Source organism: Engystomops pustulosus, chromosome 1, assembly GCF_040894005.1.
Source record: "Engystomops pustulosus chromosome 1, aEngPut4.maternal, whole genome shotgun sequence".
Lineage (NCBI taxonomy): Eukaryota > Metazoa > Chordata > Amphibia > Anura > Leptodactylidae > Engystomops > Engystomops pustulosus.
In genome coordinates this window covers 141,006,045-141,033,428 of record NC_092411.1, presented here as the reverse complement: position 1 = coordinate 141,033,428, position 27,384 = coordinate 141,006,045, and the positions used below count along the sequence as shown (strand labels likewise).

The 27,384-nt window shown below is 39.0% G+C and overlaps 1 protein-coding gene across 2 annotated transcripts in view; it reads right to left on the bottom strand.

Moving 5' to 3' along the window:
* The window catches only part of KIAA1958 (KIAA1958 ortholog), a 50,162-nt gene that overhangs the window by 18,156 nt on the left and 4,622 nt on the right, over positions 1 to 27,384 (bottom strand). For both annotated transcript variants that reach the window (XM_072154802.1, XM_072154808.1), the window contains exon 2: positions 10,143 to 11,343. In XM_072154802.1, the coding sequence (XP_072010903.1) occupies positions 10,143 to 11,319 (1,177 nt within the window). In that variant the 5' untranslated portion in view covers positions 11,320 to 11,343. The remainder of the gene's footprint in view (positions 1 to 10,142; positions 11,344 to 27,384) is intronic.

Below are 27,384 nucleotides of genomic sequence, written 5' to 3'. Positions count from 1 at the left end.
CCTTTGCTACAGACATTGTGCTCAGGGCTGCCAGTTTAATTAGGCCACTGTCCTCCAGATTGAGAATGCTGCAGATGAAAGAATATGCCTAGTTTGCAAGCTGTACTAGAGAAAGATATTACTGCCATATTATTTCCCCAAATACTGTATATACTCCAGTATAAGCAGAGTTTTTCTGCACAATTTTTGTGCTGAAAAGCCCCACTGGGCTCATACTCGAGCATATAAAAAAACAAAACAACAAAAACAAAACAAAAAACCCACATAGTACTCACCTCTGGTGCTCACCCGCAGTGTCCTCTTCTCCCTGCATCTTCTAGCGTCCATGCAGCGCGGGCAGAGGCACTTTTACGCTCTCTGCCTTCACACGCACACTATGAGGAGGCGTTACGCCATCAAGCGGCAACACGCCACATCATAGTGCATGCATGCTGACGTGCCTCTGCCTGCATTGCATGGACTCCGGGAGATGCAGGGGAAAGACAAGCCGGGGGGAGCAAAGGAGCCAGGGGAGAAGAGAATACAGTCGGTGAGCACCGGATTTGAGTACCAAGTTTTTTATTTTATAAAGAAAGGGGCACTGCTCATCATTTTGCTGTAAAGTTAGGCACGGAAGGTAATTTTTTTTGGAAAGGGGGGGCTCTGCTGGAGATTTCCAAGTATATAGGTATATTTAATGAAACAAATAAATAAATAGTATATTTGATATATTAGATTCTGACCACACCAGGATCAGAAGATCCCTCAGGGGCAGATCCTTTAGTTGGGAAAGGTCATTTCATGCAGCACTCTTCTACCCATCACATCAAAACTGCAGCTAGAAGAGAAAAAAAACAAAAAAAAACAAAAAAAAAAACTTTCTATCAGTGTCACTCATTCTAGCAATGCACCGAATTTTTCAATTGGGATACAAACCATGATACTGATGTCAACAGAGCTTATTACTGCCTCTGCGGTAAAAAGCCAAAATGCCTTTTTTGCCATTTCTAACCAAATATGTAATACAAAAAGCAAAAAGAAGTGTCTAGCTCTAGCTATCCAAATACATGTTATATACGTATTGCATATATGTAAGCTCTACTTTTTCATTGCTCCTCTTCCAAAGAGTTAGTATGTTCTTTCAGTGTTTGAGTGGGTTTCCTCCGGTTTCCTCTCACACTCCAAAACATACAAGGTAGGTTCATTAGATTGTAAGCCCCATGGGAACACAGCAGCACATCCCCTTATCCGAAGCTTAAAAGGGGTAAAAAGTTATAGGAGCCGGAAGATGCAATAAAATCTGTAAAACAAGGCTGGGGCATCCTTTTTATGTAAAATAACATGTTGGTGTAAAATATTTTTTGTTAAATATAACAGCAAAGGGAAAAGACGACAGGGACAAAAACTAAAGTAAGGCCATGTAAAACTCATTGCAATCTTCCAACTCATTGAGAAAGATAGATTACAATTTCCTATATGTACATTGCTTAGATGACCCACTTACAGAGCGAGCTGGGGAGGGGCAAACCTAAGCTAAGCAGCACTGCCTGGAGTTACAGGATAACCTGTCAGAGTCATCTATTGGTAGAAGGATGGTAAATCGCCATCACAGGCCCTGTTAATTACAATGATACTTTGCCACAATCTCCTCCAAAGCTGTAACCATATAATACATCCTGGATAGGACATGTGGATTTTGCTATAATCTATAAGAACCAAGTGTCAAATGTACAAAGAGGATTCATATTGAAGGGCCCCGGAATGTACTTTCGGAAAAAAGGTGAAGCAAAAGATACTCCAAAAATGATATCCTGACTCTGGATGGTCTTTCTCCTATCCACCTGCCCACAGCCAATTCTAGCTTTTTTGTTACCTTAAATGCTGCCCCCAGCAGCCTACCCTTGATCCCCTCTATATGCGCCCCACTAAATTTTGAGACAAATCTTTAAAAAGCACACACTGAATTCTGCTGTCTCCCACTGGGCTCAGTCATCTGCCACTTGATTTCCGTCCCCGTGTAGGAGTGTGAAGTCTAACCCAACCCATAAACTATATGACATTCCTGCTCAGAACATGGGATTCTGGAGATATTGAATAGGAAAGGAATCATTAAAAACCTATCAAAACCTATGCTTTCCTGCCTCATCTTGCAAGGAGGTAGGGTACATAAAGTATCCTTTGGTTAGGTATAATCCAAGATACAATTAGCAAATTGGGAGAAGATAAAGAACACTTTACCCTGCATTATAAATCCAGTAAGAGACCTCATGGTACCCTTTAAACCAGGGTGTTTTTGGCTTAGTCAGAATTTTTTTTACCAAGATGGGAGAAGGGGAACATGACATATAGACATATAAACCTAAAATGGCTGCAAGGTCCTAAAATAAGAAGCAGGTACTGAGATGGGGTCAGTTTGAAAGAGATGGGATAACTGGAAGTCCATTTTCACTATGCTCAAACTCTTGAACCATAAGTAATTATAATATTTAAAGTCGCCCATAAATCAGTGGTAATCTAAATCCATGGGTAAGGGAGCAGAATCTGTAAACCTCATCTGAAGAGGTGAGGTTCCAAACAAAAAGAAGATTATCTGCATAAAATGCCAGAGTATGATGATCCTATCAGTCCAAATCTCTTGAAATTAGGGTTCTTCTACAGTACCACCGTTAGATGCTCCATCATCACAATATAAAACAAGAGGCACAAAGGCCATTTCCATAAGGATTTATTATCTATAACTCTGGCTGTTAGGGATGAATACAATGCCATGATATAACCAATAACCTTGGAACCAAGACCTATCTGCTGCAGACCTACCAGAACCAAAAGGTCCTAGCGACACAACAAATTTGCCAAATATGTAAAAATTCTCAAGCAAGGGAAAACACCAAGTAATATGTTTAAATGCAAAATGTTGTATCGCCTTAAGGCTGCATTCACACTGCCGTATGGGGGACACATATATACGGCCGGTATACCTGATTTTATTTAATTTACAGATGATAACCCCTTTATCATTGACCTGTAACTTTCTTTGTGCCAAAAGATATATGGCATAGAAGATATTTGAATTATTGAAAATGCTAAAGTAACCCAAGTTGCCTGACCAACATTTTAGCTGCAGCTATAGGCTAGGAAATCCAATAGGTCAGTGATGGAGTGGTCTGGGAAAGTGTCAAAAAGCTTGACTGTTGCCATGTCATTTGTCTGTCTGGAATTTTGCTTTTGGACTTTCTGTATGGAATTCAATAGAATCTCTTTACTAAAGTAATGTAAATCTGTGATTGTTTTACTAAAAATTAGAAATCTGCATTATCATCAGACCTGTGATGATGTAAGAAGCATGTGATCAGTCACATGATTCTGACATCATCGCAGGTCCTGTAGGACACCCGGCATAGGTGAGAGCAGTACGGAGGCTCCTCTCTGAGAGATCGGGTGCAGCTCTATGTCAGGGCATCACCCGATCTCCCTTACAGCGGTTAAGAGGGTCTAGCAGTGCTGGATCCTCCTGACCACCGGACTATAAGACGCAGGCTCTTTTTAGCAAGATTTTTTCTTGCTAAAAAGTGCGTCTTATAGTCCAAAAAAATAGGGTAAGGACACTCTACTTACAAAAGGGCCTCCCAGCCCACTGTGACCTCTGCTAAAGCTCTATAGATGCTTTACTTTAGTCTCGGGCTGCAATGATCAGCTGAAGTGTTTTTGATAATTCTTGTTCCCATTATACCAAAAAAAAAAAAAAAAAAGTGAAAATCCAATTGTCACTGGGCCACCAGGAGATTTAACAAATCTTCCCCAGTTAGGGAGGGACAACAGCCTGGAGAACATTACGCCCAAAGGTCAGATCTCCAGTAGATGCAATATCAAGTCTATAATGCTTAACAAAAGAAGTGTGACTGCTCCATGTGGCTTCGAAATTTTTGTCTGGAGCTGCAGTTATAAACTATATAGTTCCTACTTGCATACAAATTCAACTTAGTTTCTATAGGTTTGTACTTATCTTGAAAGCAACCAGGGTATTCCCTGTAAGTGTCTGGCATATGCACAGTGTACTTTGAGAGTCCAAGACACACCCCACTCCATAGATACTAGATATTACTGGACTAAAAAAAAATTTATGATGTCATCAAGTATTTATTATCTACCCATGAGAAATAACAGATACTATTCCTGCCAGAGTTCGCATGCTCACATGTAGATAACAGTCAGACCGCAAACAGCGGCCCACAGGACCGTTGTTTACGGCTGAAAAGCTACATGTGGTAGAGGGTCATAGGGTACCCATAGAGGTGTATACGATCTTACTGTGTTGTGGTGTATATATACAGTGAATGTGCCAGATACAACCATCTTAAACACTGGAGGTGAGATGAATGAGTGCTATTACGCATTTGTACTATGTTTGCCAATTGCTCCTAACAGACTCACCCCATGATTACCTAACCATATGCCCCTCACTCCATATTTTATTTTCACAGCACAACATGTAATAAGGCATAATAATTTTACAGAAGCAGTATTCACTTCATATTTTATATCTTCTCTGGAGTACTTAATAACAGTACAGTAAGGTATAGCACATAGTAATATTATAGCAGTAGTAGTAATCACTACCTATATTCACTTTACAGTACTAGATGACTATATATTTTATATACAGATAATTCTCAAAAAAGTGTCCGTCTTTACATTCTAAGAAAAAAAAAAATCAACATGTCTATAGCTTCAGGACCTAAAGGAAAATATCATGTTAACAGCATCTCTTGCCTAGAGATTGTATCACTTACAGCAGCTACTGTTCAAAAGCAAATGTGTAGAAATCCTGGAAACATGATAATACGCAGAGTACAGTACAGTCTATCTTCTCTTAAACGGGACCTGAAATGTCCTTCTATTATACAGCACACAATAAAAAGAAAAGCTATTTATTATAATAGAAAAGCTCATTATTATAATTGTAATCGAATCAAATTTTTAATTTTCAACAGAATTCTCTTATGAAATTGGTATCCATAGAAACAGCTAAGTCAATGAGCTAGATGGGACAGGTAGGCAATGACCAACAAAACTCAAGCTGGAATGTGTCACTTATTTGTGGTTTTGAGTCATTTGAAGCAGAAAACCAAATCTATCACTGGAAATAGTTTTGTTGTCTATGATTATGGGGGCTGCCATCTTAGCAAGTATCAGTCTATTAAAAGGCCAAATGGCCAGAGAAAGAACCAAAGAAAATGCAACTTTAACAAATATCAACAATTTATAAAAATGTGTTTTTAGCATGGTTAAAAAAAAAAGATTACTTTCTGGGGACACTTCCCCTTTAAGACTAAAATATCCTAGAGTTTAATCAGCCTTATGAATATCAGATTTAATGAAAACTATATGCACTTTTATATTTTGTTTTTTAAGAAAATAAAAAAAAATATTTATTTTTCTGATAAAAACATAAAGAAAGCTACATACATTTTTTTGTGGATTTTTGCATCAATTACAACTTATGAATAAGTGTCCAATAGTGTCATTTATTCATTACACAATAAGACATACACATGAAAATAATGTTTAGTTTATGGTCATACATTGGCTACACAAAGCAAATTGGCGAGTAAAGATGGCAATGGTTAACTCATCATGTTGTACAGTATTTGTACGCCTGATGTGATTTTTATCAAATGTTTTTGTGAGTTATTGCAGGTTCCTAAACTGTTGAATGTGATGACCATTTCACATCTGGAAATGAAATACTGAAGGTATACAGAAGGTTTTACGTGACATATAGGGGTTCCATGTACCAGAGTACGGTAGCTATTATGCTTCTGTTATACACTAATAATGCAAGCTGCAGCTTTATTTTTAGAAACAAAAGAAAAGGATTCACACTATATCTATTACATTCAGAGTCCCCTTTAATTTGTTTCATTAAAACTGAAAAGGTTTAGGAATGAAGGTCATGAAAAATCCCAGTATCAAAGTTGCCAAGAAAGTTCATAAATTTGCCATAGCTTTTTGTGCATCACTATTGTGTCCGGATGAGAGTTGCCAATGAGCCCACATCATACTAATGTCAGAGTTCTGATAAGCTGGGTTTTTAATTTTAGGGACAGATTCCCCTACACTAAACCAAATATTTAAAGGAAATCTACAATCAAAATAAATTAGGGGTAAACCAAGGATACTTCTTCATAGATCCAGGCACTGTGACTGTGGCAATTCATTTTAAAAATGATGTTAATGAGTCAGAAGGCCTTCTGGGGGTGTTACCAAAACCCCTCTTTGCATTAGCTTCACAGGCTGTTACACTGTGTATGAGCACTTCCACCCTCCAATTGTCTAAGATTATAGCAGGATACGGGAGCAGAAATGTTTGGAGGGAGCAGGGTGAAACACTAACTGTCTGTGAAGCTGCAGAACGAAGGAGCTCTGGTAACGCATAATTGTAAAAGTTGAGCTATGTCTGGATCTATGAGTAGGTGTCCCTGGTTTATCAATGCTTGATTTCCTTTAATGCTTATCTCGGTGAACAATTTCATATATGATAAGCTAACCCCTATAATTTAGCGCCTTCTAGCTCTACAGTGAAATAAATTTATTTTGTGCTTCTTCTGAGTAGGCATACTTCATCTCATCTTTGTTTATGGGACAACATCAAAATAGGTATAAAAATCAGATGTTATGGCCAAGGATATGACCAATGATGGATACAGCAAGTAGTTCAAGCCACAGTACACAGCACATGAAACATAGATGGTAAACCAATAACTATGTTACAGTAATATAACAGGTGCAGTCACACAGATACATTATTTATTATCACCTGTCAGCCTGATTCAATGCAGGCACAGCGATTTAGTTACAGGATTGGTTTTCTATCTCATGTCTCCTGCAAGCTCTGAGTAATGTATCATCACACTGTTCCTTTGGGACTACAATGAAATAATATGCAATAACCGGGACAAGCAATTATTCTCTATTCCATGAAAGCTAGAAAAAAAAAAAATCTAAAAAATATATTATATATATAAAAAGAAAAGCTGCAAATCCATTGTGAATTACCAACATTGAAGTTGAAGAAAACACAAGAGATGTTTAGCAAACAAGGGATTATGTTACATCTGGTAAGTAAATATGGTGGTTCCTCAAGAACAGGTTTTGGTTCTTTCAAAAAACATATTATATAGTATATTCCATAAATCTAACCACCAGGTGGCAGCTTAGCAGTGTTAATGTGTATTGTGTATCCTCAATATAGCTGCATATGTCACTACCTCCACTATGGGCATATCTATGATTAGATACAACAGCATTGGTTAATAGTCAGAATCCAGCACCTGTCTCAGTAGAGGGTTCGGATTCTATTCTTTCCAGCCCCCAAATGGACTACAGAAAATAAATATTCTGGCCCACTAATGTGCAGAGTGTGCCAAATTATTAAAGACCGTAAATCTGGCGCACCCTGTACACGCCAAATGTGTTAAAACTCAATTATGTCAGGGCTTCTGAAACATAAATGTGTCAGCTAGTGCGAATACAAAAATTTTGTGTCGCAGCAGACACAGTGCAGAACTTTGTATGTATAATGACCCCATCATTTGTGAAGCGCTCCAGAAAATCAGGGTGCTATACAAATAAGGATTTATTATTATTAGTTAGATATCCCATTAATTGCTGTTCAGATCTAGTTATTCCATGATAACAGTCTGCAAACAAACCCTGTGTAGTCTGATCCTATAGTCATGGGTCATTGTGTTCCTACTACAGATTTTACACCACAAACTGCTAACTCCCTCAGTTAGGGTATGAAATATTATTTTCAGCATTCCCTTATATGTGAATCTCACCCCTCCAAAGTTATAGTAAAAAGAGCAGAGTCCCATTTTTTCTGAGACTTGTCACTTTTAGAGGCTAGAGTGCTGTCATTTTAAATGGCCATATCTTGGGCTCTATAGTAGCTGGAAACTTGGTTTTATCACATTTTTGTCATAATGTGCTTACAGGGGTTGTCAACTTTTAGCAAATAATTGCTATTGTTTGTGTAATGAAAAGTTCTATAATTTTCCAATATACCTTGTGTATCAATTCCTCATGGTTTTCTAGATTTCTGCTTGCTGTACTTCTATAGGAAGCTTTTATGGTTACTTTCAGTGGATAAAAATCTGCCCATGGTTTTGGGATGAGCAGCAGGTGCACGAGGTACACGATAACCTGTGTGTCTATTCCAAGCCCATGGACAGGTTTCTATCCACTGGAAGTAAACATAGAACCTTGTTATGGAAGGACAGCAAACAGAGATCTAGAAAACTGTAAGCAATTGGCACAGGAAGTATATTGGAAAATTGTATAACTTTTCCCTACACAAACTGCATAAATTATTTGCTGAAAGTGGATGACCCCTTTAAAGTAGTCTCCATGTGGTAAGCAAAGCCTTGAGTTGTGCCCTGCTCCCTGTTGGGTGGGAGAAACCAATGAGCGCTTCCAACACTGATGTTTTTATTATGATTCCTGGTTGATTTTCAAAATGCTTAACCATTTGATAGAAAACTATATAGCATCTCCCCATCTATAATATGGTGCTCTCAGATATGATCACATATGCAAATCCCCATCAATAACAGATTGATGATAACACATGATTTTTACTCAAAATACATAAACTACATAATTAACAAATTTGAGATTGGGAGCAGTCTGGTAAGTTTTACTACTTTTTAAACGATATTTATGTCATTTATTAATCATCACGAAGGACAGCTGCTACATAATGACTAGATAGAAAAGGAATTGACAATATGCTTGTTATTCACAAACTTGACGTACAGTACTTATGTATGGCCTTTATTCAGGAGGTTCCTGTCATCTGACCCTGGATTGTCCAGAATGATTGGAATATCAAAATAGAAATGTTAATTATTCTACAAATGTCCTCTGTGGTTGAGCAGATCAAGATCAAATGGATCATACAGTGAAAGTACGGTGAAGTGTAGTAGTGTAGAGAAGTATGGTGAAAGGTTTCTTATCTTTAGGGTTTTTTAAATCGGCATATAAATAGACCATATAACAAAGTCACATTAAACATGATTTGATCATGAGTAAGATAGTTCCATATGGAACATGTCATTTTATAAAAAGAGAAAAACTACTGTGTTGCATCCACCAACAAACTACATATCAGTGACTATATGCTTTATCAAACTTTACCTTTATTACTTACTTGTTACCCATCCGTACTTCATCATTAGATAGATTTATACTTTAGCATGAAGCATTTACTTATTGTATGGCACTAGTGCTTTGCTATCTTTGGATGACACTCATAGTATACAATGTGTAGGCTGTGCTGCACTATTTTTCTAGATACAGGTTGGACATGTAGCATCAAATTAGGTTGTAGTTGGGGGATTGATTATTCATAGTATTTTACATTATGCATTGCTGGAATGATGTTGGATTTTAAAGATTTTTTAAAGCATATTGAATAAAATGTTGTATTAATTTCTGAATTTGGTATTGTTTGCCTGCCCATTTTTTACACACCTGCTATTGGATTTATTAGGTATTGTCTAACTACAATATTTCCACAGCTGGCACTCAGCTGAAATATAGTACTACAAATACAATATTATATACACTTTACTATAGTATATACTACACTTTTATATAGTTCTCGAATAACTTTTCAAAAGCCACTTTTCTTAAAACTTTGATTTCTTCTTTTATTGGTATTTTATGTTTTAGTTGAAAATTGAGTACTCCCCTCACATTACAGCAACACAGGACGCTCCAGAATTGTGTATTTTAAGAGACACAGACGCTGGCTACTGTGGTTCCCTTATTTTCCTGTTTGGCCAACAGTGTATAGTGCGTATGGTTGGTAGACTTTGAAGCTGGTTTCAATTCACAGCAAACGGCTCCTTTATGCATGAATTTGCACCCCAATCTAATAATGTATTCTAAGGATAGGTCACCACTAATAAAATGCCATGAATTAGGGCAAAAAAGTAACTTGTCAAGACTTGCAATATTATTGTGAACATAGGATTTCTATGAATGTTTTAAGGAATTTCAGGCTATTTCTATGTTTTAAGCCTGTAGTCAGTGGATTTATAGAGCATTAGTCACACTCTGCCCACATGCATTTATTTCACATGCATCCAGTAACATACCTGGTATAGATTGTGCAGATCCCTCACAGTTAATATTGGGGATGGTACTTGTCTGTTGTTGACTTGAGCTAACTTCAGGTTCAGCACTAACAGATGGTGAGAGTGCCATGTCACAGGGTAATGCTGGTTTGAGTACAGGTGGAAGCGATTCTTCAGAAACCTCTTTCTTTTCCTGCCCTGGCAACTGAAGTGCTGATAAAGGAATGCTGATGGGCTGACTGGGGTTTCCTGTGGAAGTACTGACAGGCATCTGCATTCCCATTTGTGGACTCACAAGTGGAATATTAGATTGAACTTTGCTTTGTGAAGGCAAAGGTGGTCTCACAGGTTTCTGGAGTGGGGGTCTATGTAACACCAATGGGGAAGGTGTAATAGGTTGTAAATCTAAGTCATTGCTTAAAGATGGAGGCAAAATGCTAGGAGGTTTGGTTGGTCCCATAAATGGAGTTGTGGAAGGAGTCTGATTCTTCGGCTTGGTCATCTGTGTTAATGAAAGTGAAGGTCCATCAATGCCACCAGTAAGTTCTGCATTAGCAACAATGTAGTAATCTTCAGGATTCTCCTGTTTGATCTTTTTCACAATTACATCACTACTGTTATCATCAGCAATGTGTGACTGGGACCCGGAAAGAGTGGAATTGAGACAGCCACTGGGCCTTTTGCGAGAAACATTAGGAGATTGCTCAGCTCTATGCTCAAAGTCACTGTCTTCATCAGTTACAGATGATTCACACACCATATCAAACAATGTGGTTTCATCTTCATATTCTTCTACAGGCTCATCCAGCTCTGATGGCTCACTACAGTAGGAAAAATCACAAGAGTCTCTGGTTCTATTGCAATCAAGCTTAGACTTTCCTGGTCTTCCAGGATACCTGTCTATTGGGCTTGTTGGAGTCTCTGATGGCACACCTATCATACTTGGACTGTCTGAATTGAAGCTTCTATTGTCCTGGAAGCATACTCTCTCCTGAGGACCTGCCCTACATGTTGTAGTGAGTGGCCAGTGGTATGCATGCCCAGCACTGCATCCCCACATAGCAGTAAGAGTGCCATGGGAGCCCTCAGAGAGTAAGTGCTTTAGGTTTGGAATAAGGCTACAAATGGTCCCATGACTGTGGGCCCAACTTACTAACTTGGAGAGGTTTTCTGAAGATGTATGAAGACAGTCTTCCATTGTTTCTGATCAGGAGGAGTCTTCCTACAAATGTTAAATAAAGAAAAATAAAATAAATTAATATTTTACTTCTCATATAGAATTCACACAGAAAATAAGCAGTTTTCTTAAATGTAGGTGCACAACTTTTTAGACCAAAAGCCATTTTTAAATTACCGGTAAGTCTGGAGCTACACATTTCACCTTCTTCTTGATGAGAACGGCGTAAAATACAATTAGTCATGGACAGGACCTACAGTAACTGTTAAATTAGAGTCTACATCCACGTGTCAATTCCATTTTGTATCCACTGCTCATCGTTAAAGGGGTTGTCCACTTTCAGCAAATAATTGATATGGTTTGTGAGAAAAGTTATCCAATTTTCCAATATACTTTCCGCATCAATTCCTCCTGGTTTTCTAGATCTCTGCTTGCTTTGCTTCTATAGATAGTTTACTTCAGTTTACTTCCAGTGGATAGAAATCTGTCCATGTGATGTGATGGACATGCAGGTGCAGGAGCCATTATGATCACACAACTCCTATTACTCTCAGTGATAAAACTGGCTCATGGACCTGCGTGTCTATCACATCACATGGACAGATTATATCCACTGGAAGTAAATAGAGAAGTTGTCTATAGAAGTCCAGCAAGCAGAGATGTAGAAAACCATGAGAAATTGATACAAAAAGTATATTGAAAAATTGTATAAGTTTTCATTACGCAAATAATATAAATTATCTACTGAAAGTGGCCAACCCCTTTAACCCTTCAATGTGTTAAAAGTAACAGCAATTTATAACACTATGTGGGAGACTTATCATGCCACGGCATATGATAATGATAAAACAGGTCCCATTTTTTTTCACTTATGAGGACCAAGAAAGGCAATAGAAGTCAATGGGTTGGCAAAAAAAACTGATGAAACATACGTTTTTTTTATTCACTGATGAGGCCGAAAAACCAGGTGTGATGTTTTCCCTTAGACACACTTTCATTGTCTAAGATTATAATGTCTGTGCTTCACCATGGTGGCCGATTTGAGGTGATAAATCTGGTGCACCTTTAGGCTAAGATGCCTTTATGAGCCTTCACCACACTTTCACATTTTAAGCATGCAGATCCTCCTTTGTTTTAATTATTTTGCTTCTATAACAGAGCAGAACAGAATCCCCAATGCAGATGTCAACAGAGCACTAGTTGGTTTACTTCTGGATAAACACTTAAATATTAACACAATTTCAGCCATGTATGCCATGGGCTTTACCCTGGAAAGGGGAACCTCAAGAACTGAGCATTCTTGTGTCTACAGATTTTAAAGCGAAACGGACACCAGGAATATTATTTTAGCTGGTGACAGCTTCCAATAGTCTATGCTATGCTGATTTTAAAAATGCCTTTGTCAGCATTCTAAATGATTTCAGTAATTGTGCCTTTGCCTCAGTTTCCTCTCTTCCACACTCATCCAGCTCCCTCCTCGTCATGTGCATTGAGCAGGCTAAGGACAAAGGGTGATGGTGTGGAGTAGAGGAAAGCATGAGAAGACTAAAGACACAGGCACATAGCTGCCCCCTCCCTTGGACTCACAACACGCTGTTGGCAGGTAATGCGAAATAAAGTTTTAGAAAGTACTGAAATAATTCAGAATGTTGACAAAGGCATTTTTAAAATCAGCATAGCATAAGCTATTGGAACCGGTCTACAGCTAAAAATAACATTCCTAGTTACGGTTCACTTTAAATATACTTTTTTATTTGCTGTATCTTAAACTTATGCTCATTTAAAATCCATAACACTTTCATTTATTTTCCAATCTTTTTGTATATTTGTGAGATTTCTGTTTCACAACTTCAACATTTTTGCTTTGTATTTAGCATTGTTGCAAGTATTATGTACATACTTCTGTATTTATTTGCAAGCCAAGAAGATCTGATCTGAAAATTCTGTTCAAAATGTAAGTTTGTGGTTGAGACTGTGTCTGCTTTCCAAGCAATGTGTATTCCGCACAGGATATGAAGGGTAATCAGACACAGCCTGACATCTCCATGTTTCGCTTATGTGGATTATGCCCCACTGCCGCGCTCTGCTGACCTTTGCAAGTAGGCCAAATAAACAATATCAGCAGTGTTTAGATTTCAGGCCGCTTTGCCTAGCAACTAATTTAATGCAAGAATACGCTGGTGTAAATAATATGTGTTCGGGATAACTTGCCTGCCTATTCTTTTGCAGTCTCATGCGAGCAAAAGTCTTTTGTTTAAAAATACTGAATTGTAGAAATATGGGAAACTAACCACATACATTACATGGTATTAGCCAGCTTTTAAGATATCTAGGAAACTTAATGGGGTGAATTCATCAACCTTCCTCAAGTATGTTGGTATTATACGCTTTGTAAAATATAACATTTTTTGCACATGCTAGGTTTGCTTCTTTTTACTCTTTATTTAAAGGACATCTACCACCAAGATGAAGGATTGTAAACCAAGCATACTTACATGTAGGTCTGTGCCCCCTATTGCAGGATATGCTCTTCTTCTAGCTTTTTTATGCCCTTGGTTGTAGGCAAAAAAGGTTTTAAAAAGTATGCAAATGAGCCTAAAAAAATAGCAGATCCTGCCAGTGTGTAAGTTTGCTTGGTTTACAATCCTTCATCCTGGTAAATGTCCTTCAAATAGTGGATAAAGATAAACATAGCAGTGAGAAAAACTGGCATAAGTTATACTAGAAATTTACTACAGCATGATAAAAATCTTAGTTTTTAACCATACAGTCTGCCAAATAAGACCATACAGGCTCCTAATCCATGTAGCACACTTGACTATCAATGGGTTACGTTTCAGTCCACCGTATAAAACACTGGTCCCCACCGTTTACTTTATTTGCCAAAAAAAAAAAAAAAAATTCTTCTTGTGTACACTAAAGTGTCAAAGGATTTTATTGGAAAAGTAGAGAAAACTGGGTGTCACAATAATCTTAAATGTAGGGGATGTCAGCTGAGAGCCTATGCACTAAAATTTTTGCCAGAAGGAGATCACAAGATAAAATAAGTATACAAAATTATGAACAATGACAAGAACTTTATAAAGTCAGGATGGGGCAAATATATCCCAAACATAAAAAAACAAATTGAAAGTAATAAGAAAAAGAGGGCACAGGTCTCCATGGGTGAGAGGGGTAAAGCTGATCCTAGCAGTGTACAGACAGCTTCGTCCTGCTTGAGTACAGGTAAGGGAAGTGATGGTCATAAAGCTACTGAGGAGCTTGGGAGTTTAATATAGTCCAAATAAGGCTGCCACATTTTAAGAGATGGATGTATCTTATTTCTCATGGCAGATATTTTCTTGTATATCATGTTTCCAATGACTCTGGTCTAAACCTGGGTGACAGTCCGATTAGGAGGTTTTCAGTTAGCAGCAAGATGAAATGGGCTGCCAAGCATATATATCGTACAGGCGGTCCCCTACTTAAGAACACCCGACTTACAGATGACTCCTAGTTACCAATGGACCTCTGGATGTTGGCAATTTACTGTACTTTAGCCTCATGCTACAGCCTTATCAATAGTATCTGCAATTGAGCTTTATTGTTAATCCTGGTTTTTATGACAACCCAACATTTTTAAAATCCAATTGTCACAGAGACCAAAAAAAAATAAAAAAATTTGTCTGGGGTTACAATATAAACTATTCAGTTCCGACTTGCATACAAATTCAACTTAAGAACAAATCTACGGAACCTATCTTGTACGTAACCTGGGGACTGCCTGTATTAATGTATAGATTTGGTTGCGGCTACTTGGTAGCAGCAAAACAGAAGGTTGTGACTGCAATATGCAACCAAAATGATGCAACTTTTGGGCAAATCACAAGTCCAATGTATATGACTAACTAAGCCAAGATCTCCACAACCTCTAAAGCAGAGGGGGGATAATGTGGAATAGCATCTATGAATCTAAATAAGGACCAAATACATCCTGTGCAATATCTTGAGGTCTCAGTCTGATGACTGCCTTCGGCAACACTGTGGCAACAATCCAAACCAACGCTGCACAGGAAGTTGGATGCCTAGATCATTCCCTAAGTGCAGCATGGAAGGAAGTGTGTATCCCCTGGGGGTTGATTGAAGGTAGCATAGATAAAAGAGATCAGGTTAGGAACATATGATGTGTTGGACCATTGGTTAGCCTCTAGACAGAGGGATCTACCAAAATGTAATGGTTGGATGAGGAAAAATCTCTTGCTTTCAGGCATGCTATACTTATCATTGAACCCGGCAGCTGTGATAGGCTTACAACTGTCCAAAAAGTCTCAGCTGATTCCATCCCATGTCCCTCCACCACAGAAAAGAATGAGGCTATAGGCCATAAGGGAACTCTGAAAACTGGTTAACCTTATATTGGTGCTTCCTCACTTGGACTCTCAATATATCAGTCAGCATGTATAAGCCTAGCATTTGGTTCTTTGCCAAGTAGCACTGTCCCTCTTTCAGTGTGCCAAAACCTTCTGCTGCTGTGAGATTACAGCAGGCAGAGGGATAGAGGAATTATTAGCATGATTTTAAAAGTTGACTTTAGAAGGAAGGAGGCCTTGTATCACAAATATAGGAAGATTACCACAGCCACCATGTCTGGATCTATAAGCAAGTATCCTTGGTTTATCCATGATTGATTTCAATGGTAGATTTCAATTAATAGACTTGGTTACTGCCCTTGTTGGGTGTAATTAAATTGTCCCACCCTAGAACAGCAAGTCCACATTCTAGAGTCAAGTATATTGCTGCTGGGTAGTTGCTAGCAGAGTGATTAGAACACTATTGAGAAGATATATGTTATGTAACAAGCCCCACTTCCACCCGTTATTTTTGTTTTCTGCCCCTCGCGTCACTTTAGGTGTTACTCAGAGATAGGCATCAGTGGTCGAACATCCTGGCCTGCCAATCTCTGCCAGAGCCTATAGCTATCATCTCTGCCAAGTCAAACCTGGTCTAAAAAGGGATGGGATAGTAAGCGTGGAGTTTTAAATAAATTCCCTCCTTCTAATAAATTTCCTTTAAGTTTGTTAGGAGCTCTCCTTTACTGGTTGACAAAGTGACTGGATTCAAAGTAGGCTACCCTTTTGGGGGCACTGTGACTATGTTATGGTGGACTGTGGCTATTGACTACTGTTGGGGTTGTTGTGACTTCTGGCTACTGTGGGGGCAATGTAGCTATTGGTACTAGGACCACAGTGACTATTAGCTACTTCCTGGCAGGCACTATGGCTTTTTGGCAACTGTAGGATTTTGTGACTATTGCCCAAAACAAGGGGGTAGAGAGTGGCAAGGAAGGATAGGGAGAGAGTGCTAATAGGGTGACACCTTTTTAGGAGTAGTATCGGTGTATAGGAAGAAATGTGCTCACCGTGTGCGGTTGTGCTGAAGGTAGGCACAACGCTACGTTCAGGTTATGAGAACAATTTTTTGCAGGTGCTGCCTTCAGATAGAAATCTCCTGTCAGTCGTTTGCCAAACGATCTAATGGCGCACTCTGGGAGATTAGTAAAAGGATTTTTATTGACGGTCTACAAGTCACAACGCGTTTCGGGGCGCAAGGACCCCTTTATCAAGTGAAAAAGACTGATGCCACAGGTAATGGATGAACTCTGAGGGCATTCAAAACAGGGCACTGTGATTATTGGTGGCATTGACACTGTTGGCTACTAGTTGACACAGTGACTAAAACTGGGATACTGTGTGGGGCATTATTACTGTTGGCAACTGCTTGAGGGGACTGTGGCGATTGTCTAATGTGGGGTCACATATTGGTTATGCTGGCGTCTCAGGTTATTTAACTATATGTTCAACTTTGAAGTTGCCCTCAAAGGCTTGATTGTAATGGCAATACTGTTAAAGTGTTACTACTAAACAGTTTGCTTAACTGTTAAGGAGTAGATACATTTATACAGAAATAAAATTATATTCAGCCCATTTAACCTCTTACTGACATGTGATGGATATGTACAACACACATCAGCTGCAGGGTCGAATAACAGTGTCCGACCACCTTTCCTTGCTCCTCCAGTGCAGCACCAGTATACATCTTCCAATGTGCACCCACTGTATGCGCTGGCTCTGAAGCCACTTAAGTAAGAAGAGGGCTGCTGGTGCTGCACTGTGGGAGTGAGGAAAGGTGAGACAATGTTCTTCTTTTGCCTCAAAGTGGAACTGGGATGGGGGGGGGGTAATTGGCTACTGGGGGCATTGTAACTGCTGGGGAGGGCTGTGGCTACTGGGGGTACTTTGATGGGGACATTGGCTACTGGAGCACTGGCTGCTAGGGGTCAGTCTGATTACTGCAGGCTATTAGGGACACTGTGATTGCCAGGGGGCGGAGGGGGCCCGAGAGGCAGAGAGCCCCCAGACATACAGTATACAAGGTAAAAAACCATGAATGGTAAGGTGCAGTAAAAATCCAAAATAAGGGAATACCAAGAATGTCATTGGGAAAAATGAAAAGAAAATAGTATGGGGAGAAAAAATAGGACAGTTGTGTAAAAAAAAAAAAAAAAAAAAAAAAAAACCTTCCCAGTGACGATAGATATCCAGAAACCAAAGGCCTGAATCGGGGGTTAGAGATGGTGAATTTCTGTAAAATATTGAATATTATGACACGAATAATAATTAATATTAGTAATAAATATATGCAAAGAGACATGTGTCATTTAGCAAAAATAACTCCTCTTTATTTACATAGTCCAAAAATACATAATATGTACACCAGATAAAAAAAGTTTAAACACAATTAAAAATGGAGTAGAAAAGCTTCTCATTCTCTGAAAACAATCATGAGGGGAACCGTGGAACCTAATAATGCACAAACAGAAGTTCCCCTACACAGCCCCCTTCCAAACTTCTGTCAAAGAGATAGTAGTATGTGCTGCAGGCCAAATCATCCAAAACATAAATCACCAGAGTCACTGCAATAAGGTAATGCAATTAAAATGCATAGATGACACACGATAGCAGAAGGGGCGTAACTACAGTGCTAGCAGCTGCTATGGGGACCACCTTGTTAAGGGGCCCCTACACCTGACCGGACACACTAAAGAGTGGAGGATGTGCACCATTATATACATATTATTCTCCACATTGTACAGCATAATATGTATATATCATATACTGTCTGTGATGGATATATGTTGCATGGTGTGTATATACTGCCTGTGTGTGTATATGCTGAATGAGTTACGGCACTGGCAAGCAGAGTATTTAAGAAGCAATATATGTGACCCATATAATGTTCCATACAAACAAATAGTCCCTGACACATAAAGATAAAACAATATATGACCCAAAACCAGGGTGATCAGATATTTGTACCTACAAAACAAAGAGGACACTGAGAGGACAGAGGCGGGCACATGTATCCCCACATATAGTTGCTTCCTCAGAGGTTTATAATGCACACACTGCTGACAAACACAATCTATACTGGTATATAAGGGTTTATGGGTACTTAAAAGGAAATCTACCACTGCTATACAGTGGTTATAAGCAAAGCTCACGGCTGGGGTGCTGTTTTCCCGCTACCCTTCGGCGCTCCGGGGCCTCAGTATCCAGGGATTTCAAAAGTCTTTTTCTTCACAAACGGAATATTCCTGGGCTTCAGCATTACAACTCCAGTACTATATAAGTGAGCGCTGCTTATAACTGTAGAGCAGTGGTAGATTTCCTTTAAAGCCTATACTGTGTATAAAGGCAAATAGGAAAACCCTATATAGCTTGGTCTACAAGACAAGCTTGCATTTTACAAAAATTGTAACTTGGTTTACAAGCAAAATTTCATAATATAAGAATAAAGTGAACCCTCCCCAACCTCTACTGTACTGTACCTCCCTCTCTCACAAAATTGTATCACACAATGTTGAAAAAGTAGAAGAAATAAAGGGGATAGATATTTTACTACACATGACTAAATATTTTTGGGGTGTGGAATGATTTATCTGCATTTCAATGATTTCCTATGGAAAAATTTGGATTACGAGCACAAATTCTGCTTGTAGTCCAAGGTATTTGGTAATTGTGAAGCTAATTGCCTAAGTCTCAGCGATGGGGAAATCTGCTTTGATATACAAGCAATTTAGATCACATGTATCTTCCAGGAACAAATTATGCTTGTAATCCAAGGTTCCACTATACAGAGAAACAAAACGTCCAGGACACAAAGCCTGACCCCTGGGGAAGCCACTGTGGGTGGTGATACACGTGGGTCTTCTAGCCCCAGATCTCTTTCCCCTCCTCTTTGACTTTTTTGACGCTGGTAATATATGTCATCATATTGGCTCAATTGTAGCTATTCCTCACTAGTGTGTGTATTGTATATTCACTTTGATTATGATTGGCATAGATGACTATGAGGGCACTGAGCCCTGTGTTGTAGGATATGGTTATACACATATACTATTATCTAGGCTTTTTGCCAGGGGGGAGTGGGTGGGTTCAGATTAGCCAACACTATCACATGTTTCGCTCTACTGGTTTGGTATTGCTTGTGATTTCATTCACAATTTTTAAATGTTTTTATTTTTTGTGTTCTTGTTGTGATGATATGATGTGTCAATAAAGTGTGATGGCTGGTCTACCCATGCATCTACCCGGACATCAGCATTTGGGTTGTGCTGGTCCCACCCCTTAGTTTGAGAGCAGGACACAAGGCAGACACATGTAACGCAAGGACACTCACAAGGATGGATGGAGACATGAAATGAATGAAAACATGGTGGAAGGAGTGCAACTGGATATGCTGGAATTTACTGACATATTTGTTCTCAACCAGAACAAACCCTGAAGACTGACTGACTTGGGCACTTGTCTGCTACAATATGCAAATAGAGTTGCGCAATTGGATTTGTATATATTCATTAGGAAATAAGTAGGGGGCACCAAAGTGACCTGGGAGAATTAAGAACAATAGGGGGAGAAACAGAGATATGGGAGGTATGAAATGATAAGTGGGAGGTAACATAGATCAGTCTTCGAGAGATAAGTGGAAAACAAAGAACTGGTGCACAGAGAGATAAAAAGATGCAACATAGAGAAATTGGGGCATATTTATCAGGACCTCTGTGCCACGTCAGTGGCATAGAAGCCCTCAAATAATCACAGATGCTAACTTATTGCTAGCACTTGCAATCATTTAACCCTCTCCGCCACCTTCACGCCGAGTGAAGATTGCAGCCGGCCAGAAGTGGGCCGGCATGCTTGGTACTGTTGCGTACTTGCTGCAGTCGGCAACTTTTCACATGAGACACATTTATTTCCTCAATCCCCCAATGATAAATCAAATAAATTTAGCGGTGTCATCCCCAGCCCACTCTGTTCGGGTTTGGGGCTGGCATTGGCCCGCTCTATGGGGGTAGCCTGTGGCTGGTGTCAACCCCGGGCCGCTGTGTAGAGGGCACTAGGGGTCGGCTTCAGCCCCGGGCCGCTGTGTGGAGGGCACCTGGGGCAAAAACAGGGACTGTAACAATTTTTTCTTGTATAAATAGACGTCTATAATAATAATCTTTATTTATATCGCACCATCATATTCCAATGCGCTTTACAAATCATAGGGGATAGTTACAAAATAAAATAAGACATTACAGAGTGCAAACATTCATATGAACATTAGTCTAGTAACACTTATACAATTAGTAGTTATAGATTTGTATTACTGAAAATTACATACTCCTCCTCGGCTGAAATTACTCCTCAAAAATGTAAAAATGTTAGTGCGACCTCTGGCCATGACAGGTTCTCTTTAAATCTAGGCCCATCTTGTTCCCCACCGCCTTTTTAAAAAGTGGCATGCCTGGAGCAAGACCCGAACAGTGGTACATTAAATAGCTTGCCCAAGTTTTGCGCTTCAGAAACCTGGTATACAGGGCCCCATTGTATTTATGGGTTATTTGGTTTACTTATTAATATGTGCATTCAATGGTAAGGGAAGGGATTTGATTTTTACAATTTCTTTTAATTACTTTTTTGAGGTTTCAACTCTAGGAGGTCTGATTGTTCATACAATTTACTGCAGTACAGATTTGTATAATATTGTGAATAAACCGCTATTCTATTTTATTGGATTGGAGTGGATTTTTTTTACTGCAGCTTTGGGGGAGGGGAGGGGGTCATGAAAAAAAAAGTATTAGTTTTTCTATAACAATATAATTTACAGTAGGTGGTGCATAATTCTATAAAGAGAGATCAGTGTGCTAAAAAACTTTACAAACAGTAGCAATGGCAGAATGTGAGCAGTGAAAGATGATAGAGATAGATGCTGAGGGCTTCAGTAAACACTAATCATGCAGAGCCGCAGTATGACAGCCACCAGTGTAATGCGAGCCATTTGTCTTTCAAAATTGCCCTGAAAACTTATTGTTTAGATGTATTTTCAAAGAACAGCCCAGCACATTTGGACTACATTTTAAAGGAGTCAACCCGTCTACAGTTTCCACACCATGGATCTGATTAATTCATTTGTTCTGCTGACAACACTAGTCAACCATAAAAAATGAACAATTTCTACATAAAATAGACAAAACCATTGCCATGACATTTAAAGGAAGTCTGTCAGATGCTTATGGCTACTAAGTAAATAACAGTGCCGAGTAGAGGGTCTTAAATGGGTTGTCCAAATCAAACACATGACTTCTAAAATCTGACTTAATAAATAACAACAGCTTACACTTGCTCACTAATTTAGCACTCCCGATCGATACTACTTACCTGTGCTATGTACTTCTGCCACAATTGTCATATCTGTATTTTTGAAACAATTTTGCACCTAAAACGTTGAATAACCAATGCAAACACCTCATGTGCCACATTTATTAACCCCTAGGCGCACCAGGACGTTATAGTACGTCCCCGGGGCTAGATGCTTAGCGCACGGGGACGTTCTATAACTTCCTGCTTCTGGCACCGGCTCACGAACGGAGCCGGTACCAGAAGCAGCGGCTGTCAGCTGTCTAGTACAGCTGACAGCCTGCGCTAACACCCGCGATTGGAGCCGGCTCCGATCGCGGGTGTTAACCCCTTACACGCCGCGGTCAAACATGGCCGCGGCGTGTAAGGGTGTTTGCGCTGTGGATCGGATCCCCCGTGCCGCTTACCGGGGGATCCGATCCACTTCAGGGCAGCTCCGAGGACTGGCAGTGCCCCGGAGCTGCCCGGTCTCCATGGCAGTCAGACCCCTTCTGCGCAAGCTTGCTCAGACAGTTTACACTGCTCTACAATAAAATAGTATTGTAGAGCAGTGTATTGAACTTAAACCAGTGATCAGAGCATCACTGGTTCAAGTTCAAGTATGTATAAGTAAAAATATGCAAAAACACTTAACACTACACATTATAATAAATAAAAAATAAATACATAAAAATATAAGCCCCTAAAATGTCACTTTCCCATAAAAACACTTAATAAAGTATAAAAAACACAAAAACACAAAAAACCCTGCATATTTGGTATTGCCGCGTCCGTAACAATCTGTATAATAAAACAGAATCGTTACTGGACCCGCACGGTACACGCCGTAGAAAAAAAAACGCAAAAACGTTCCGAAAAAACATAATTTTTAATTAATACCCTATAAAAAAATGCTCTAAAAAGTAATTTAAAAAATGTTATGCACTCCAAAATAAGCCCACTAAAAAGAACAACTCTTCTCGCAAAAAATAAGCCCCTAACTAGATTTGTCAGCCGAAAAATAAAAAAGTTATGCATATGAAAAGATGATGATGCTAAAATGAACAAGATTTTCTCCAAATTGGTTTTTATTCAGTACAATTGAATAAAATACACAAAACCCCCACATATTTGGTATCCCTGCGTCCGTAACAATCTGCATAATAAAACAGAATCGTTATTAGATCCACAAAGTTAACCCCGTAAAAAACAAAAACAAAAAAAAGCTCCAGAAAAAAGATCATTTTCAATTAATACCCTATAAAAATGCTCTAAAAAGGGATTTAAAAAATGTTATGCACTCTAAAATAAGACCACTAAAAAGAACAATCCTTCTCGCAAAAAATAAGCCCTTAAACAGATTTGTGAGGCGAAAAATAAAAAAGTTATGCATATGAAAGACGGTGATGCTAAAAGTAACAACATTTTTGCCAAATTACTTTTTATGCACTAAAAATGGGAAAAAAAATAAAAAATCTATATAAATGAGGTCTTTTTGTAATCGTGGCGACCCATAGAATAAAAATAATATACTATTTTTATGGTATGGTAAACAGCCCAAAAAAAAACCCCATAAAAATCTTCCTGAAAAGTGATGATTTTCATTTCCTTCACCAACAAAGAGTTAATAAAATCTCACCAATTAGCCTATAGATTCCCCCAAATTACGTACCAGAAAAGTGCATCTCATGTGGCAAAAGAAATAAGCCCCTATAGGTCCACATTAAAAAAAAAAGAAATAAATTATAGCCTGTACAATGTGACATAGCAAATCTGATCTGGATAGCGCCTCCTTCCCTTCTATGCCCGGCCGTGCGCCCATACAGCAGGTTACCACCACATATAGAGTATCCGTGTACTCGGGAGAGATTGGGTAACAAACTTTGTGGAGCCTTTATTCATTTAATCCATTGTAAATGTTTAATTTTCCACCCAAAATGAGTGTATTGTGAAAAAATATTACAATTTGCAGACTGCACCTCCATTTTGTTTTAACCCCTATAAAACACGTAAAGCGTTAACAAACTTCTAAAGTGGTTTTTCATACGTTGAGGTGTGTAGTTTCCACAATGGGGTATTTTACGAGTCCCACTATTATTTAGGCCTCTCGGTGTCAATTAGAAGTTGAGCAGGTCCATCTAAATACAGGTTTTGGTGATTTTACCAAAAATTTGAAAAATGATACCTAAATTCTGAGCCTCATAACATTCTAGTAAAATATGTGGAATCTTAAAAAACCATGCCAACATAAAGCAGACATTTGGGAAATGTAAGTTATGAATTTATTTGGGAGCTATGACTATCTGCATCAAAAGTAGAGAATTTAGAACGTTGAAAATAAAGAATTTTTCCAAATTTAGTTTTTTTTCATAACTAAACACAAAAGATTTCATCCAAATTTTTAAACTAATTTGAAGTACAATGTGTCACGAGAAAACAATCTCAAAATCCCCTGGATATCTCATAGCGTTCCAAAACTATAACCACTTATAGTGACACAGGTCAGATTTGAAGAATGGGGCCGCGTCCTTAAGGCCAAAATAGGCTGTGTCCCCTAGGGGTTAAGCAGTCTAAACCCCTATGATAAATGATATACAAAAGACAACATCTAAAGATCTCCTAAGACTCTAAAAAACTGGAGTAAGACCCTGCCAGTCTAAACACAGTGCCTTGTTAGTTTATATCAGAAATTAGTTTATATCAGAAATATAGATATTAGTATACTCACACATAAATACACTCATGTGCATATACACATACATACAGTGCCTTATGCAACATACTCACATACCGTGTATACAGACACCATATACACATCACAGATACTGCATATATACATCACAGTATATGTTATATACATATTATACTGGACATGTGCAGTATAATATAGATATAATGGTGCACATCCTTCATTCTTTATTGTGTCAGGTCGGATGACGGGGCCCCCTGACACTGCGGGCCCCATAGGGGCTGCTATCACTGTACTTACGCCCCTGATTGTTCCTATCTACATAATTAGAAGGCCTCAAGTTTTGAATGATTACTATTGCATTGTGCTAACATGACCGATAATAAATACACACATAATACAATACATTGTTGCACCTTTACTTGACCAGCTCCAGTTTGCCTATAAGTCAATCCTGGGGGGTCGAGGAAGCACTTATTCGTTTGCTACATAAGAGCGCATGTACATTTGGATGAGCCAGGTGGAATGGGGAAAACAACCTTTTTGTAGCAGTGCTTTTAAAAGGATTTAAAAAACACTGTTGTGTGAAAACTTCAATGTTTGTGATGCATTCTTCGTAGTCACAAGTTATTGTTTATTTTTATGTAGGTTATTATGCAGCAGTTTGGAGAAAATAACGTAAAAGTCTCCGATGAAAAAAGTTTAATAAAATAACAAAGGAGAGCTTGTTAGTTTGTTAGTTCCATGCCGAAGGACTAGGAATCAGTATTAGAAAAGAACATAATGGATACATTTGGGTAGATTTTAGGAAGATAGCAATGGCTTTATGCAGATACAGGGGCTTATTTACTCAGGGTCCCGTGGCCGCATTTCCGTGGGGTTTTCCCGACTCTCCTGGGATCGGATTGAGTCGCAATCACGCCGGCTTTCATGCAACGCAAATCAGGGGGCGGGCCCTCGGACAATCCAATGGATTCGGACAAACAGCAGGATTTAACATTTAAATTGTGTCACAAGCCAAGCACTTACATACACCGGGAAGAAGAAGGTGAATTCCGGTGGACTTGATCGGGGAAGCAACAGATGCAGGATATTGGGCACACGCTGGTAGTGAATCGCAGCAGCTGTGCATTCTCGTTGGGGAACTCACCTCGGGGATCGCGCAGGGACTGGTAGGTAAATCTGCCCCACAGTGTTAGGCCAGGGTGTAACTAGTGAAAACTAACCCATATGTTGTCCTTATATCAAACAGAAATAAAATCATACTAAAGATAACATAAAAGTCTTAAGGATTACCAAAGGAAAAAAGGCACAACAAAAAAAATAAAATAATAATTATATATATATATATATATATATAAATTTTTTTTTTTTTTTTTTTTTTTTAATAGGGGTTTGCCCATGAAAGAAAATTCTCAAAATTTCCATCCCCTAGTCATGTTTACACAATAAAGATAATTTTTAATGTCTTTACAATTTTAATTACTTTTATTGCATTTTTAGCAATCACTATCACTCAGTGTAATGAGTCAGTATAATGGTCAGTGTAAAATCCCAGGGTGTGGGCGGGTACTCTCTAACCAGACACATTATGATTCCTCCAGTCCTGTGTGCTGACAATGTGGTTAGATTATTAGGGTACAGGCTTATATGCACTTTCATTTACCTTCGGAGTTGAGAGATGATGACAAATGCATATTACAAATAACATTCTCAGCTCTTCTATTACAGGCATAACATACACAACTCTACTATATCTCACCTATAACACATACTGTCAGATCTGCTGTGGTTCCCCCTTCCCCGGATAAAGATCTTATCTGTCTGTAGCTTTACTGTCCTCACAAGCTGCCGGCAGGAAGTCAGAGTGAGTCTGTGTGAGCTCGTCCTGGAATTTAATGGTGAGGGCTAGAGGCAGAGAGCAGCTGAGCACAGTGTCAGATAGAAGAGCAAGATGTATGCTGACTAGAGATGAGCGAGCACTAAAATGCTCGAGTGCTCGTTATTCTAGACAAACTTTTTCCAATGCTCGAGTGCTTGTCTCGAATAACAAACCCCATCGAAGTCAATGGAAGACTCAAGCATTTTTCAAGGGGACCAAGGCTCTGCACAGGGAAGCTTGGCCAAACACCTGGGAACCTCAGAAAATGATGGAAACACCACGGAAATGGACAGGAAACAGCAGGGGCAGCATGCATGGATGCCTCTGAGGCTGCTTAATCGCAACGTTATGCCAAAATTATGGGAAACAGCATGGCGATGACAGAGTGACCAAATGAGGCTAGATAGCACCTAAAACACCAAATTGACCCTGACACTATAGGGGACGGCATGCGGGGCAGCGGCAGGTTTTTTAAAATTTCTTTATGAACGAAACACGCAGAAGAAATCAGAAAGCAAACCGAAATGCGGATTGCTGAATGTCCCGGTACTAATGTGAACAAAAAAAACGTATTAGATTGTGCCACACGTGACGTACAGTACGCTTCACCGGCAGAGAGAATATGGATTGGGATTTCTGGAGACTAGCTTGCTAAACAGTAGCAGGCAGACTAAGCTAGATGAAATTGCATTTGCACCACTGACAGCACACAAAAGGATTTTGTGCTGGGACTTTCACTTTTGAAAATAAATAAATAAATAAATCAGCAGACTCTGCCTAATTCAATCAAACCCCCAATAAATTGTCCCACTTAG